Source organism: Macaca mulatta, chromosome 1 (assembly GCF_049350105.2).
Source record: "Macaca mulatta isolate MMU2019108-1 chromosome 1, T2T-MMU8v2.0, whole genome shotgun sequence".
In the NCBI taxonomy this organism is placed as follows: Eukaryota; Metazoa; Chordata; class Mammalia; order Primates; family Cercopithecidae; genus Macaca; species Macaca mulatta.
Genome location: NC_133406.1, coordinates 183744007 through 183761711, shown reverse-complemented (window position 1 = coordinate 183761711; position 17705 = coordinate 183744007). Strand labels below are relative to the sequence as shown.

At 41.0% G+C, this 17705-nt stretch overlaps 1 protein-coding gene across 1 annotated transcript in view; it reads left to right on the top strand.

Moving 5' to 3' along the window:
* Positions 1-17705, top strand: part of C8A (complement C8 alpha chain) — a 63519-nt gene that overhangs the window by 12859 nt on the left and 32955 nt on the right. The window contains exons 3-6 of the mRNA XM_001114403.4: positions 7548-7692; positions 8680-8827; positions 14063-14252; positions 16062-16262. Of these exons, the coding sequence (XP_001114403.3) occupies positions 7548-7692; positions 8680-8827; positions 14063-14252; positions 16062-16262 (684 nt within the window). The remainder of the gene's footprint in view (positions 1-7547; positions 7693-8679; positions 8828-14062; positions 14253-16061; positions 16263-17705) is intronic.

Genomic DNA, 17705 nt, shown 5'->3' with positions numbered 1-17705 from the left:
GTCTAGGGGCCTGGGGAGAAACTGGGTCTAGAAATTGTTGTTTGAAAGCCATTGTACATGGACGGTGACATTTGTTTCTGCGTCTCCCGATTTTGTTTGTAGGGTAGTGTTGAGTGAGGCTGCAAAAGATGTGTGTTATGGCTCATAGGTAGAAAAGTCGCTATCTGTACATAGGCACGTTTATTTCTGTCTGAGTCGTGGCAAATCTCTTGCCCACTAATGAGAGTCTTCTGGAGAAACTAATTGCTTAGAAACAAAATACCAAACTGCCCATGAGGAGATGAGATAATCCAGGGGATGTCCCAGGTGTGTTCTTGAGAATTCCATTTTCATCTATGGAAAAGACCAACACACCCAATGAACAGAGGTGTGTCTACTTTGTCCATCTAAATGGTTTTGAATAGTTCAAAATGATCCCTAGTACCATTGACATATGAAGGGAAGAGGGATGTTGGGAGCCCTCCACTCAGGCAGAGGGGAGCATTAAAATTCTGACTTTGTTCAGAATCCCTGGCTCACAGTGATAATAAAACGTAGTCAGCTGGGTGTGGTGGCTCACATCTATAATCCCAGCACTTTGGGAGGCTGAGGCAGGAGGATTACTTGAGCCCAGGAGTTCAAGACCAGCCTCGGCAACATAGCAAGACTTGCTCTCTACAAAAAAAAACACACACACACACAAAATTAGCTGGGCATAGCGGTGCACACCTAGAGTCCCAGCTACTCAGGAGGCTGAGACAGGAGGATCACTTGAGCCCAGGCATTGGAGACTGCCGTGAGCTTGGATTGTGCCACTGCACTCCAGCTTAGGTGACAGAGCCAGATCCTGTCTTGTAAATATAAATACATAATAAAACACAGTGTAACTTCTAGTCTGTTTTATTATTGTTTTAAAATTCCCTTCAGACACACATGCCTGTATTAGATGCTCCCTTCCCCACTCGGCATACCACTCACTGCCTGAACCTTGTCTATTAGCACACTACTGCCAAGTTTCAGTGTTAAGATTCAGTTCCACAGTTTAGATCCAGCTTTGCCTCTTATCTGCATTGTTACTTTGGGAATATTTTTAATCATCTCTGTGCTCAGTTTCCTTATGTATAAATTGGAGTAGTAGGAGTACCTACTTTCTAGAATTGTTATGAGCAATACATGAGTAAGGCACACAGAACCCTTCTCATGCATCTGGCTCAGAATACATGTTTAAGGAATTCCGGATGGTTTCCTTCTTTTATTTTTTCATTTTTATTTCAGTAGCTTTTGGGGAACATGGGTTTTGGTTACATGGTTAAGTTCTTTCATGGTGATTTCTGAGATTTTGGTGCACCCGTCACCCGAGCAGTATACACTGTACCCAGTGTGTGGTCTTTCATCCCTCACTCTCCCCACCTTTTCCCCCAAGTCCCCAAAGTCCATTATATTATTCCTGTGCCTTTGCATCCTCGTAGCTTAGCTCCCACTTATAAGTGAGAAGATATCATATTTGCTTTTCAATTCCTGAGTTACTTCACTTACAATAATGGCCTCCAAGTCCATCCAAGTTGCTGCAAAGGCCATTCATTTCATTCCATTTTATGGTTGACTAGTATTCCATGGTGTATATGTACCACATTTTCTTTATCCACTCATTGGTTGATGGGCATTTAGGTTGTTTCCATATTTTCCAATTGTGAATTGTGCTACTATAAACATGCATCGCAGTCTCTTTTGTATATAATGACTTTTTTTTTTTTTTTTTTTTTTGAGGCGGAGTCTCGCTCTGTCGCCCAGGCTGGAGTGCAGTGGCGCGATCTCGGCTCACTGCAAGCTCCGCCTCCCGGGTTCCCGCCATTCTCCTGCCTCAGCCTCCCGAGTAGCTGGGACTACAGGCGCCGCCACCACGCCCGGCTAATTTTTTTGTGTTTTTTTTTTTAGTGGAGACGGGGTTTCATTATGTTAGCCAGGATGGTCTCGATCTCCCGACCTCGTGATCCGCCCGTCTCGGCCTCCCAAAGTGCTGGGATTACAGGCTTGAGCCACCGCGCCCGGCCATAATGACTTTTTTTTTCCCCTTTAGGTAGATACCCAGTAGTGAGACTGCTAGATTGAATGGTAGTTCTACTTTTAGTTCTTTAGAAAATCTCCACAATGTTTTCCATAATGGTTGTACTAGTTGACATTGCCACCAGCAGTGTAAAAGAGTTCACTTTTCACCACATCCATGTCAACATCTATTATTTTTTGATTTTTTAATTATGGCCGTTCTTTCAGGAGTAGGGTAGTATCTCATTAGAGTTTTAATTTGTGGAGTGCCAGCTGTTTTTCTAATAATGACCTCTGCCTTCCTCTTCATCCCCAGTCCCACTGCCCTGAATTAATCCCTGCTTTTTCCTCATCTGAGATCTTGCAAAGTTTGCAAATGGTCATCCTGCCTCCAGACCCACCATTCAGACAGAGAAGTGCTCTGTGAATGTTTCTGATGAGTTATTCAAAATTGCATAGCAGTAAGTGGTGGAACACACACAATTTTGACCTAGTTCATTCAACATCAAAGTCTGAAATTTGTTATTCTACCTCACTCATCTCTGAGAAGTGCTGAAGAATTTTAGACTGTTACTGTTTAAATGTGTTTGATCCCTACATGCTCATTTTGCTCTGACATCCTGTATTAGTTTCTTGAATCCACTGGAACAAATTCCCACAAACTTGGTGGCTTAAAACAACAGAAATGTATTCTCTTACAGTTCTGAAAGCCAGAAGTCTGAAATCAAGGTATCAGCAGAGCCATGCTCCCTCTTAAAGGCGCTAGAAGGGACTCTGTTATTAGGTTGGTGCAAAAGTAATTGCAGTTTTGGCAGTAAGTAACAGCAAAAACCACAATTACTTTTGTAGCAACCTAATATTTGCCTCTTCCAGCTTCTGGTGGCATTGACAATCCTTACCTTGTGGCTGAATCGCTGTGATCTCTGCCTCCCTGGTCACATTGTTGCCTCATCTGTGAGTCTTCTCCTTTGTGTATCTGCCTGTAATCTCTCTCTGCCTTCTTACAAAGATACTGTGATGACACTTAATGCTATCCAGACAATCCAGGGTAATATCCTCATCTCAAAAACTTTAACGATGTCTGCAATGGCCAGCTTTCCGAATAAGGTAAAATTTACAGGTTCCATAAATTAGGACTCGATATCTTTGTGTGGCCATTATTCAACCTGTTATACATCTTAATTAATTTTTTCTTATTTGTTTCAGTTTAGACAGCAGGTAGCACAAGACAATGATTTGCAGTTTAAATCAGAATAGAATTATTTACTTAGCGACTCAAAAACACATGTGTTTTTAAAGTAATCCTTAAAGTAATTAATTCTGTTAATTAAGTGAAAGACCACCCTAGTTTTTTTTATTAGTGCGTTCCTTCTCAAAATCATCCAAACAAAATGTACATTTCTGGAAGGAAATATTATCTACCAGTTAGAAAAGAAAATTGTGTCTTAATGATCCCAACCACAGGCAATAGCATGGAGAAGTCCCTAAGGGAATATTGGCACCAACCTTCCTGCCACGTAAATATCTTCATTATTTGATAGCAAACTAGAAAATAGGGAATCAATGGGAATGAACCTTATGGCTTACACCATCATTCCCAGTATAGATACTACAGGAAGGGTGACAATGACAATAGTCACCATTTATTAAATAATTTCTATGTACCAGACAATTGTGCAAATGCCTTAAATAAATTATCTTGTTTGACTTTCACAGCCAACTGTAAATGACAGACATCATCATCCACTTTGTTTGGGTCACCCATTAAGAACATGACAGAGCCTTGATTTAAAACTTGGTCAGTCTGACTCCAAAAAGCTTCTGCGGCTGACCCCTCCACACTACTGCCTCCCACTGAACCATCCTGGAGCGTAATGAGTGACATAGTGGTTACTTCAATTCCTTTTGAAGTAGCCCAACAGCTGGATACAAGAATGATGATGACATTGATAACTACTTTTACTGAGTGTATATCAGAAACCAGGCAAAGTGATGATTTCTTTGCATGTATTATTATGAATCTTTGCAATGTTCTCAGATATATTTCATTTAAAAATGAGAAAACAGGATCAGAGATGTTAAGTAGTTGACCCAGTGATGCATATACAGTAGGTGGCAGAGCTGGAATTCTAACTCAGCTCAAAATGGGATTCCCATAGTATACTTAACTTCATAAACTTGTGAAGATTAAATAACATAAGGAATGTAAAGTGTTTGGCCAATAGTAGGTGCTCAATACATGGTAGCCACTATCACCACTATCAAATTGGTAGCTACAGGTTTTAAAAATCTAATACAATTTTTAGAGTAATAGAGAAAATTGGCTGCTAATTCAAAGAAGGAGTACTCAAAGGCAAGTAGCTACTGTGTCTGATTTCAAACAACGTTGTGTGTTATTTGTTTGGAGAAGCTCAAGCCCTTACTAAACCATATTAAATCTGTTCCTATAAGTCACCATGAAAGCACTGCAGAACAGTGACATGTACCAGATCCCTGTTGCTCATTTAACTGTGAACTCCTCACCCTATAACATGTACAACAGATATGCTAAGGTATCCTTGCACCAGTTTTCAGGCTCAAATTTGCTCTTTTGTCAAAGAAGCAAAAATGGAGTTTAGAATGACCTAACTGCAATATTCCAAGCACCAATATTTTCTTTCTTTGGATCTTGGATAAATACCTTTACAATTCACTCCCAACCTCATTCTCAATGAAGTGGAATTATAAGCACAACATATTCATAATAAAAAGCTGTAATCAAAATAGATATCACGTAATGGCAAATAGTCATCTGAGTTGGACAGCAGTATTCCATGCATAATGTCCTTGTTAGATATTCCATTCTCCTTATGACATTGACTGGATATCTACTCAGTGCTGGCCATGTTAAAAAGTCTGAGACGCTTTCCTTCAAATAACATGTAACATTAGTTGATGATAAAAGAAAAATACAGAAAATATATTTAAGATAATATATCTTAAGTTTCAAGCAGAAAATGGAGACAATAAGATCTATACGAGTTCACAAGAAAGTCAAACCTTTGGGGTTTGAATTGTGGGAAAGAGGCTGAACAGTTCTAAAAGACCTCATGGTGGAAAACAGGCTTTAAGCTGTATTTTAAAGGAAGGAAAGATTTGAAAGTGAGATGAGAAGTCATCCTAAGAAGAAAAACCATAAACAAGAGTCTATAGCCAGAAATAAACACAGTATGTTTAGGAACAATGAACAAGATATATTTGGCAGAAGTCATAGTGTCATGTAAGGAAATTATAGAAATGTATTTAACGTGGATAGCAGTTACACTTCAAAGAATGTGAATGACTAAACACTTCGGAACAGAGGAAGTAACAGATAAACCCGTGTTCTTGGAAGGCACGTTTAGAAATAAACTGACATAAAGAGAGGAAAAGAAAGAAAGAAAGAAAGAAAGAAAGAAAGAAAGAAAGAAAGAAAGAAAGAAAGAAAGAAAGAAAGAAAGAAAGAAAGAAAGAAAGAAAGAAAATTGGCTCTATGTTTCCATGCTGATCACTCCTTTATTTGCTGTGCTGAGGGGCAAGAGTATGGGTGGAAAATTAAAATATACTGATATTCTCCAACTGGTCATTAATTACAGTCTCTTCCCACAGAGTTTACAAATCTGTTACTGCTGTTATTAACCGAAAGGCAGGACAGGCCTATGGACAGGTTTGATCTTCACCTCTCCTTGCTAACTTTGCCACTTTGCTAATGAGCAGCTAAGGAGACAGAGGTGGGCAAGAAGAGAGGAGAGCTGCACTGCTCCACAAATCACCCGTGGAATCACCTGGAAAGACTACATGGATTACAATAACAATGTGAAAACCACCTCTGCTTATTGAGCACCGATAATATACCAGTAACAGGGCTGGGGGCTTCTTCACACATTCTCTTACTCAGAGATCACACAGTCCTTTCAAGGGAAAGTGCCATTACACCCATTTCACACAGTGGAAGACAGAAGCTCAGAAAAGGGAAGTGGCTTGCTCATGGGCAGTTGGTCAGAAAATCTGGGACCTGAACCCAAGTCCATCTAATCCTCATGTCCATGCTCTGTCAACTTCAGGACACAGGTGAAAGGATATTAGTCATTATAATTAGGTGAGTCATTTAGCTCACCCACCTCATTGCACAGATTTAGAAACTGAGCAACAAAGTACCAGACACTGATACCTCACACAGCAAGTAAGAAATTGATTGAGGTAGGAAACCCACTTCTTTTGCTGCTCAAATCATTGCTTTCTTACCTACACACTAACATTCTTAAAGGAAGGGGCCTGTGGGCTGAGCCAGGGGAGAGACAGCAGGAAATACAGGGCTGCACATTTCCTTTTCAGCCACTGTGTGGTTGCTATCCGTGCTGCATGTTTTGTATTATTACACATTTTATGTCCTTAACTAGACTCTAAGCTTCTTGAAGGCAGGAATAGAACCTCATGTTTCTCTGAATATCCTAGTGTTCAGCTTCCTCCTTCTACACTAGTGCCTGACACTACGCTATACAGAAAACATGATTATGAAACTCTAAAGTCCCAAGATTGGCGTGCATTTTAATTCTTCCTTCTGTCAAGTGTCTATTTATCTGCAGTCAAAGGTGGACCCAGGGACTCAGATGATGTCTTCAGAGCTCTCTTTGTCTCTCTTTGTCTCTCTATGTCTTGGATGGGTGCTTTTTGCATAATAGGCAAGGCATCTACAATTGTTTCCAACAATTCCAGGAAAAAGAAGCTGTCTCTTTGTAAAAGAAAATCCCCAGAGAGAACCTGATTGGATGGGATTGAGTTATGTGCCAATCCCTGAAGCAATGATTACAACTAGGCAGATGTGATGATTTGATGGACCAGGCCTGGTTCATACCCACACATCCCTGTGACTGAGGAGGTGAGGTCATTCCCACCTGAACCATTCGAGATATATCCCAAAGAAAGAGGGGAATTCCAGGACCAGAAGAAATGTTGCAAATAAAAAGCAACAGATGTCTTCTAAACGTGCCTCTTGAGTACCTGACCCTAGATCAAGTGCCAAGCGTACGAAGCCAAATAAGACATGGTCCTCTCTTCCCCACCCCCAATATGCAAATTGCTCATAGTCTGGTGGGAGAGATGGAGAACTACATGGATACTCAATTGCAACTTCATATGCCAAGTGCTAGTAGAGAGGGAGTGAGCAACCTGCAGAATGTTACTGAAAGATGAATAGGAATTTAACTTCTTCAAGAAGAGGGAACAAAGGTTCTCCCTAGTAAGTAGGAAGACCCTAGAAATATCTTGTCCAAGCCTTTCATTTGATGCTTGGAGGCCCTATTCAACATTCCAGTGGGTGATTGTGCCACTTCTGGTGACATACGCCTGTTTATGCACACTCATCCCTTAAAAGACAGCTTTGCAGGAGGCTCTCAATCATTAGGCAATTATTTCTTATGTTGAGCTGAGACCTGGCTGCACAAATCTTGGTTGATTGATTGATTGATTAATTGACAAGAATGTTTCTGGTTCAAAATCTGTTTTAGTACCGATACCGGAGCCTCTTGCAGCCAAACAAGTTTGGGGGAACCATCTGCAGTGGTGATGTCTGGGATCAAGCCAGCTGCTCCAGTTCTACACCTTGTATAAGGCAAGCACGGTGTGGACAGGATTTCCAGTGTAAGGAGACAGGTGAGTAGCATTCCAGCAGGATAACAGCTGTACCTGTCAAAAGTGGCATGTGAAACACTTCCCCAGGGAGCTTATTAAAATGCGTACTACTGAGCCTTTCCTCTCGAGGTTGCCATTCTGTAGGTTTGGGATGGGTCCCAGGAATCCGCATTTTAAGCCAAGCCAGCAGCCCAAGTAATTTTGATTCAACTTTGTAGGAACATCTGTTGATTCATTTAGAAAAAGATACAATTCATTCATTCATCCACTCATTGAACAAATTTTATTGGCCACCTATTATGTGCCAGGGAGTAAGCTACCTGCTGTTAATATAGACATGAAAAAAATAATGCACCTTACCGTGATGTACTCCTAGTCTGGAGACGTAGAAGGAGCTAATTAAGATACTGTGTGATAGCCATGGACACATACATGTGCATGGTCTAGTGGGACTTTCTAGCAGAAGGTTCCCAAATCTGCTTTGGGCAGTCTGGGTGGGCTTCAAAATGGTAGTTGAGTAGAGACTTGTGAAACAAAATGGAACTTTCTAGGAGAAAGAACGTACAAAAGCATGGGGATCAGAGACTCCCAATCAGCCCAGAATGTTTGCAGCCTCAGGGCTTTGGGAAGAGAGGTAGGTGATGGGCAGGTAGGTGATGGGCAGGTAGGTGATGGGCAAGTAGGGTCTAGACTGTGGCATTTGGAAGAAGCGGAATGGAGAGCCACTGGAGGATACTGAGCAAGGGATTACATGGACTGGCATTTTAGAAAGATTACTAGGGCTGCAATGTGGAGAATTAGAGAGAGATGGAAACTCAGGCAATGCCCAAGCTGGGGGGCTGCAGGCGGGAGCTCATGAGGCTGGAAGGAAGGCAGAGGCAGTGAGAACAGAAAGAGGATGGGGCAGATGGGAGGTTTATTTCTGAGGCAAAAAGGACTTACTGATTGTGGGTGTAGGTCTGGAGGGATAGGGGAACCCCGGGAGCAGCCACAGTCTCTCCTCTCCAGGTCGCTGCCTGAAACGCCACCTCGTGTGCAATGGAGACCAGGACTGCCTTGATGGCTCTGATGAGGACGACTGTGAAGATGTCAGGGCCATTGACGAAGACTGCAGCCAGTACGAACCAATTCCAGGATCACAGAAGGCAGCCTTGGGGTGAGGGCCTGCCTACTAGCTATTTAGGAGCAGGGAATGATTTGTCTTTAATTATGAGCATTAGTTTTGAGGACAGAAGGGGGCCATTTTGTAGGGTTCCTCTGGAGTGCATGCTGTGAGCTACTCTCATTGTCCCCAGAGATGACTTGCCCAGTCCTACCTATGTGACACTGCCCAAGCTATCTCCCCATGTATCTGCCTGACAGTCCTCCTCTCTTTTAGTACACCTACCCTACTGCTCATCTCCCTTCACCCCAATGCTGTTTCTAAGGCCCATTTAAGAAGCCACAGCTTCCATGAAGCCTTCCTGATGTTTCAGAAAGATAGCTCTTCTCTGGTCCCAGCCCTTTCCTTTCCAATAGCCCTGTTCACAATCTGCTTTGCACTGTAGAGGCTTGCGATAACCAGGACTAATGGTGTGACACAACATAAAGACAATGGGCTCAGGCTGAGACAGAGAGGGGCTTTAACCCCCACTTTCCCATTGCTTACTTAAACCTCTCAGGGCACAGTGTCTTTATCTGTTGAGATGAAATCAGCCTCGATTCTAACTTCTCTTCATTCACCTTATGTTCAGGTTCAGTTCCTTGAATGCATCACACTCTTTCCTTCTGAGCCTTAAGCAATTTGGTTCCTTCTTCCTGGAATATTCTTTCCCAAATTCCTACCTGGGTAACTCCTTATCTAATGTTCTGCACTGAATTGTGTCTCCCCTTACCCCCACATTTATATATTGAAGCTCTAACTCGTAATGTGACTGAATTAGGAAATAGGGATTTTAGAGAGGTAATTAAGATTAAATGAGGTCATAGGGTAGGACCCTAATTCAAGAGGACTGGTGGCTTTATAAGAAGAGAAAGATACACCAGCGATCTCTCTCTTTCCACACATGCATAGCGAATGAGACATGTAAGGACACAGCAAAAAGGCGGCTGTCTTTGAGACAGGAAGAGAACCTCCAGCAGAAAGCAACCCTGACAGCACCTTGATCTTGGACTGTTAGCCTCCAGAACTATGAGAAAATAAATTTCTGTTGTGTAGGGCACCTAGTCCATGGTATTTTGTTGTGGCAGCCCCTGCAGACTAGTACACTGAGGTACCATCTCCCCTAGGTAGTCTTTGTAACAGCCCCCTCCCCTGCTCTTGACTGCCTGGGTTGACTTAGTCCCCTCCCATTGCTCCCAGAGCCTCCTGCAAGTCTTATTCTCACAGCTCTTACCCAACAGGGCTGGGGACGTCTGTTGGGGTGTCTATCTACCCAGGCTAGGGGCTCCTTGTCATCTCTGCTTCTCCAGTACCAGAACAGGGCTTAGCTCAGAGTGACATTCTAGTACTGCCACTCTGTTTTTGCCTAGGATCTTGTCTCCTAACTTGAAAATAAACTCTTTGAGGGCAGAGGTTGCTTCTGACTCAGCTTTTTCATCTCCTTAGCCCCCGTGTCAGAGCTTGTCCTATAGCCTCTCACTGAATATTGGTTGAATTGAAACAAATCAGTATGATCAGCTGGATCTTTACAGATAAGGAAATGATGAGATGTAGTAACTGTCACAGAGTGACTCAGCCCTGTTGCAGCCCACTCAAGGACAAGTGGGGGTTCCATGGAATGCAGTCCTCATTCATTATGGTTAATTGCTCTGAGATCACAGCCCACCTACTTGATGGAATTGACCTCTGTAAGTGCATGTAGATATACACACATAAAAAGATGAGAAAATTCTGTGTTCTTTCATACCAGCAGTATTAGTTTGCTGGGATTGCCATAACAAAACACCACATCTTGAGTGGCTTAAACAGCAGAAATTTACTTTCTCACAATTCTGGAGACGAGAAGTCTGAAGTCAGGGTGTCAGCAGAGTGGTTTCTTCTGAGGCCTCTCTCCTTGGCTTGCCAATGGCTGCCCTCTTCCTGTGTCGGCACATGTTCTTCCCTCTGTACATATCTGTGTCCTAATTTCCCCTTCCTACAAGAGCGCCACTCACATTGGATAACAGCCCACCATAATGACCTCACTGTAACTTAATTACCGCTTTAAGGACTCTGCCTCCAAATATACTCACACTCTGAGGCTTTGGGAGTTAGAACTTCAACACATGAATGTTGGGGAGACGTAATCCAACCCGTAACATCAATAAAAGGAGATTCTTGTTGATTTCAAAAGTGACTGTAGAATAAACAATAGAAGTGTGAAATATTGACATGTTGAAATGAAAAATAATCCCTTCCTTATTGGCAGACCATGGATCTTCTCCCACGTGATTTAACTAGAAACATTTCAAATACACTTTCTGAACAGTGTGCTTCACCCACACTGAATACTGAAACTAGTAAAATGGTCCTGCTCCACTCTAACCACTGATGTTTGATGGTTCTTCTATTTATCTCAGATCTCAGAGGCCCTTCATGCTCTTATTTTTTTCTAATTCATTTCCCAGATTAAAATGTTTACTTATTGTTAGAGAAGTAATACTTGTTTGAAATAAAAACTGAGAGTTTTCTTCCATCCTCTCTTGCCTGCACTCCATCCAAAAGCCCTCTCTCCGTTCCCTCCCTAGAGCTGACCCATGGTCAGCTTGGTGAAGATACTTTCAGATTACATAAAAAATGCATTGACAATATGCATTACATAGAAAATATACCTGTGTGTACTGGGCATTCTAGACATAGGTATATTTTACATAAGTATGATCGTGCTATACATATTGTCTGTAACTTGCATGTTTTTACTTAATAGTACAGTTTTAAGATTTCCCCCAAAATTTCTCTCTCTTTTTAATAAGCATCACATTCTTCTATAACATAGTCAGCAAACTATGGCCTGAAGGCCAAATTCAGCCTGCTGTTCTTACAAATAAAGTTTTATTGGAACACAGATTTCACCCTGCGATGACAGAGTTGAGTAGTTGCAACACAGCCCTGTGACCTGCAAAGCTTAAAACATTTACTATCTGGTCCTTTATTAAAAAAAGAATTTTCAACTCCTCATCTATAGTATAATTATACAATAATTTATTTGACTACTTCCTATTAAAAGATAATTAGATTCTTTCCCATATTTTTCTAGTACAAACAATGCGCTGTGGACATTCTTGTACACGTAGTTTTGTACACATGTGTGATTATTTCTGCATAGTAGATTTCCAAAAGGTAGAACTTCTTTGACTACACCTTTCCCTTTTAACTGGGGCTTTCACAACCAGCTTTTCCAAATATATATATATATAGGCTTCATGCTTAGAGGTTATAGTATACTCTTAGGGAATACCGTTTCTTTGAGTTTTTTTCGGTCTGTTAAGAGGCTATATTTATAAGCTACAGGCAGAAACATGTTCAATGGTCAGGAAGATAGAGACTTCAGGGGAAGTAGAAGGAAAGGAACCCAGATTTTACTATCAATAAAATCTAGGAAAAAAATCCAGCTATGACTAGAGGCAAGTTATTTAATTTTTCTGATCTTCAATTTCTGCATTTGCAGAGTTGTCATGAGGTTGAAAGCTAATATATGCTAAATGTCTACTAGAGTATGTATTCAATTTATTGTAGCTATTATTATATCACTTACACTAATATGAAGAAAGAGAAGGAGAAAAAAGAGAAAAAGGAAGTTAACATACATTGAATTTCTACAATCTGCCAGGTGCTCTATAATTATCCACTTATTCCTTTGAGGTGGATTTTATTCGCAATTTATCCCCTGCTCCTTTCATGCCTTGTGCCTTTTCACAGAGGCCGTAAACAATCATGATGATCGCTATGCTACAGGTAGTCACTGCATGCCTTGGGAACACAGAGGAGGAAGCAGCAGACTGTCCAGAGCATTCAAAGAAGGCTGTTGACAGAAGGCAACATTTGAGTTAGCTCCTTAAGGTTAAATAGGAATTTGAGAGACAAAAAACAAACAATAACTATATTGTCTGTAACATAAGAGGCTTTGATTATCAGGTCTTAGAACTCTTAGCCAACTCTACTGTTTTTGTTCTGTTAACTTTCCCTTTTTAGAAAATTAAAGTTGTATTTCATCTGCTTGACATTATTTTACCTGAATATGGTAAAACCATCCATATCCTAAAACATGGAACCTGGGCTGATGATTTTTAAATACTCTAGAAAGGGAAGTATGGAGAAATATTTCTGGAAGAGTATTGGGCTAGGGAAAAGTAAGTATAATTTGTTGAATGCCTAATATGTACTTTACTGCTGTTTTAGTTTCATACTTTCAGCTTCACAAAAACCATGAGAGGTAGATATTATTATGTCTATTCTTTAAATGAGGAAAATGAAATGCAGAGAGCTTCTAGACTGTGTTCAAAGTCACACAGCTAGTAAGTGGCAAAGCTGGAAATTAAACAGGAGTCTCCCTGACTTTTAAACTGTACACCTTCCAACATCCCATGCTGCCTCAAAGATAATGGCCTTTCTGAGGATTAGATTCTCGACCTTAGCACTATGAATTGCATCCCGTATTTCAAAGTTATTTTTTTTATCAGCAGAGCTCTTATACTAACAATTATACTTAATACTAACAATTACCACAACAGCAACCTTTATTCAGTCCTTGATGTATATGCTAAGCACAATTATGATTTCTCTACATGTTTCAATTCATTTAACTCTATGAGGGCAGTAGTATTTAAGAACTGCTTTTTACAAATGACTAAACTGAGGCACAGAGAGGCTAAATGATATGCCTGAGGTCACACAGCTAGATGTGGCAGAGATAGGAAATGAGCCCAGACTGTCTGGCTGCTGCCCTTGGATTCATGATAATTGCACATATTCTTCTCTAACTTATTCAGCAAATATTTAGGGCTGCTTGTGTGGCAGTATGATTCTAGATGCTAAATAGGACTGTCTAGGTGATCTAGATAAAGGAAAACTGAAGGCTCAGGCCAGCCCATTTAGTCTCCAAGTGTTACCTAAAGTGGCCCATAAGCTACTTGGAGGAACCCCAGGACTCCACAGAACATAGATTGAGAAACTATTACTTGAACCAGCTACAACGTCTTTCAGAAGATGACATTATATGCCACCTTGCCTTTCTAATTCTCTCTCCTAAAAGCTGCTTTTGCTTTTTAATTTCCAACTTTTATTTTAAGTTCAGGGGTACATATGCGGGATGTGCAGGTTTGTTACATAGGAAAACGTGTGCCATGGTGGTTTAATACACAGATCATCCCATCACCCAGGTATAAAACCCAGCATCCGCTAGCTATTTAGAAGTTGCTTTGTTCAATGTAGGTACAATATCCTGACCCAGGAAGATGCTCAGAGTGTGTACGATGCCACTTACTATGGGGGCCAGTGTGAGACGGTATACAATGGGGAATGGAGGGAGCTTCGATATGACCCCACGTGTGAACGTCTTTACTATGGAGATGATGAGAAATACTTTCGGAAACCCTACAACTTCCTGAAGTACCACTTTGAAGTAAGTCTGAACACAGAGGCTCTCAGGCCACTGTGGTGTAGGTGGCAGAGAGGCAGAGGCTTATTGGTGGAGATGGCTTGCTCTGGAAGCTTTTGTTTTCTATAGTTTGCTGGTGGCTGGAGTCTCCTTCATACCCATCCCCACACATACTTAGTGTTGAAAGGTGCTGAGAGGCAGATCATAAATGTGGCTACCCACCTGTTAAATCTTGGCTCCATTCCAAAATCAGTAAAATAGATCTGAGGCCCTATTCTCTGGGCTGCCAATCAGAAGACCTATTTCCAAGTTGTGGTTCTGTTAGACTATATACAAGACTGTTAGCAGCTAACCCACTGCCCTCCTTGGGCCCAGTTTTCTAATCTGTAGAGTGTAGGGCAGGACAAGGCATAGATGAGCAGGATTCTGAGACCTATACTTTCGTTTCACCAAAGGCATCTCACGCTGATCATTTTCATGTCTTGGCTCTTTGTATGTGATTTTGTGTGAAGCAAAGGTTCTTCTGTATAAAAATGCTTGCAAATTGCTGACAATCACTAAGACCCTCTCCATCTCTACGATTTGGTGGTCTCTTGGTCACTTGGAGCTCATGATCAGTCAAGAGCCTACTCGTGGCCATTAATTTTCTTACCCCTCATCCTTTGGGTGAAACATCCACATGGCAAACATCATTGAATGCTTAACATGTGTCAGATCTTCTACTTTCACACAAATTGTCCCATTTAACCCTCACAACACAATGGGATAGATATTATCATTGCCTCATTTTAGATATTAAGAAAAAGAAACACAAAGGGAGAAAGTGTCAGGATCAAACTCCACTACAGTTGGTGGCAGAGACAAGACTTAAACCCAGATCTGTCTGAATTAAGTCCAGGCTGCACAGCATTTAGAGGAGGAGATAGATTATTCACTTCTAGAGGGAGATAGTAGGATCCTAGGATTCTGAACAAAATACTGACAGAAAATAAGGCCAAGCTTATAGGGTCTGTTTTTAAGAAGTTTTCTCCCCCAACCCCACTCCAACCTCTACTCTCTATCAGACCAATGGTAAACCAATGTGGAAGACATAAACAACGCCATGTTCCTAATCTCGAGGAAGGTCTTGGGCCTATGTATCAGCAAGATGAACTAAGTGCTTTGGGAACAAAGAATTCTCAAATCTCAGCAGCTGAAGCAACAACGCCTTGCTTATGCTACTTGTCCACCCTAAGGTAGAAAGGAAACTGACCATCACAGTCACTCAGGGACTCAAGGTAATGGAGGCAGAGCAAACTACTCACAGGCTCCTAAGGCTTACTTCATTGACTCAAACAAGGCCAAGCCCAGGCCTCAGTTCAAGTCAGCAGAGAAATGAAATCCTGTATACCACTGCCTAAGACAATCATAATCTGCAGGTTTCCTTTGCTTCTTTCCTCCCAGGCTCCTGCCCATATGTGGCTTTCTGTATCTCACTATTGCAAAGACAAGCAGCCAGCCTTCTCTCCTAGAAGGATAAGCCAGCCAGAAAGAAATCCATGCTCAGAGCAATATAGCATTTGATCAGAATCATCTGTGTGTGTGCGTGTGCGTGTGTGTGTGTGCAAGCACATGTGGCATATAAATGTTTTATCAGTACCACTAAACACTAACAATGCTATGATTTCTATATTTTAATAAGTATCAGTCTAATGACTGGATTGCCTTATAAAAGAATTGCCTACCATAATCTAAAATTTTAGATATTTTACCAAGCAAAGATTTAAGTATTAAATATGAATTGAGAAATGGCTCTATGTGCACAAAGCTAACATCCATTCATTTTTTTTTCAGGCCCTGGCAGATACTGGAATCTCCTCAGAGTTGTATGATAATGCAAATGACCTTCTTTCTAAAGTTAGAAAAGACAAGTCTGACTCATTTGGAGTGACCATCGGCATAGGCCCAGCTGGCAGCCCTTTAATGGTGGGTGTAGGTGTATCCAAGTCAGAAGATGCTTCATTCTTGAAAGAATTAAACAAGTATAATGAGAAGGTATTCAAACATAATGTCTGTGTCTCACAGTATTCCATAATATACACTGAACACGTATTACCTTAATTGCATTAAAAAGTACAGTAGTAATTGAACCTTAATTTGCTTGTGTAATTGGAAATGTCTGATCAGTGGTAATCAGGTTTGTTTTTCTTATTACGCTTTTGCACACAGAATCATCACAAAGGGAATAAAATTGAATGATAAGACTAGGATTCTTATCACTTTGCCCCCCCCCCTTCCTTTTTCGTGGTTACCTGGAGCATAGAGGGAAATGTGTAGAATGGTAATGTTTTAAGAGAAACAGCTGGACCCTCTAAATTTTGCTTGGAAGAATTGTAAAGCAAGCCTTGCTTTTCCAAAAAGATAGAAGGGCTGGTATGCCAGAAAAAAAAATTTCATTTTTCCAGCAAACCTTCACCATTAAGTGCCTATCATCCTGAGGGGTCGAGAAACGCTTCCTTGAGGAAAGAACATTCATCTAAGCTTAGATCTAAAGATTAGTACAAATTGTCCAGACAAAGGGAGACAGAAGTTGGCAGAAGGATGCTGTAGACATGGAAATCAGCATGTGTGAGGGACTGGAGATGAGGAAGCCACACAAAAACTTGGGATTGAAAGTACTTCAGCCAGCTGAAACACAGGGTGGGAAAGGAAAACAGGGAGTGGTGAGGTTGGAGAGGTAATCAGGTGGCCAGGGGAATATTTATTGAATTAATTAGAAGCTTACTAAAAATTCTCAATAGCATTAATACCAAGACTATGGATTCAGTTGGGGTTCAAAAATTATCTTGAATGATGAAAATATAGTTATAAAAATTAACTTACTCAACACACATAAATTGAGTCCTAGAGCTTTGCCAAAGAATTAGCTATTGAACTGAAGGTAAAGTCCTATATTGTTCTAAGAGTTATCTGTAGCATGTTAATATGGACTTTTCTAAAAGCATGTGGACTCCTCAAAATTCCATCATCACTTTGAATCAAGGTTTCTATTGCCTGAAAGTAAAGCCCATAGGTGGCCATCTTCCTGTAAAACCAATCCAAAATTCTTCCAGTGCTATCTCTTTTTTTTATATCTATAAGGACCCTGCTTTTCTTTATTACTTAGTTCAAGATTACTATTGGAATATGAACTCCAGGGGGGCAGGAACCTATCTCATGCAAGATTATGTCCTCTGCACCTAGTGTAATGCATGCTGCTATAGGCATTGTAGATCTTTGCTCAATAACTCCAATTGAATGACATTTCAGCATGTCATTAAAGATATCTTAAACACAATTTTTAATGGATACTTAATATTAGCATAGGAAGTTTCCCAATGCAATGCTTTGATTAGCACTGGGAGAAGTGTGGGGGTGGGAATGGATTGGGCAAAGAACAGAAGGGTGAAGCACAATGAAGAAACCATTGTAGTAGCTCACCCAGGTGAGAGTTGATGA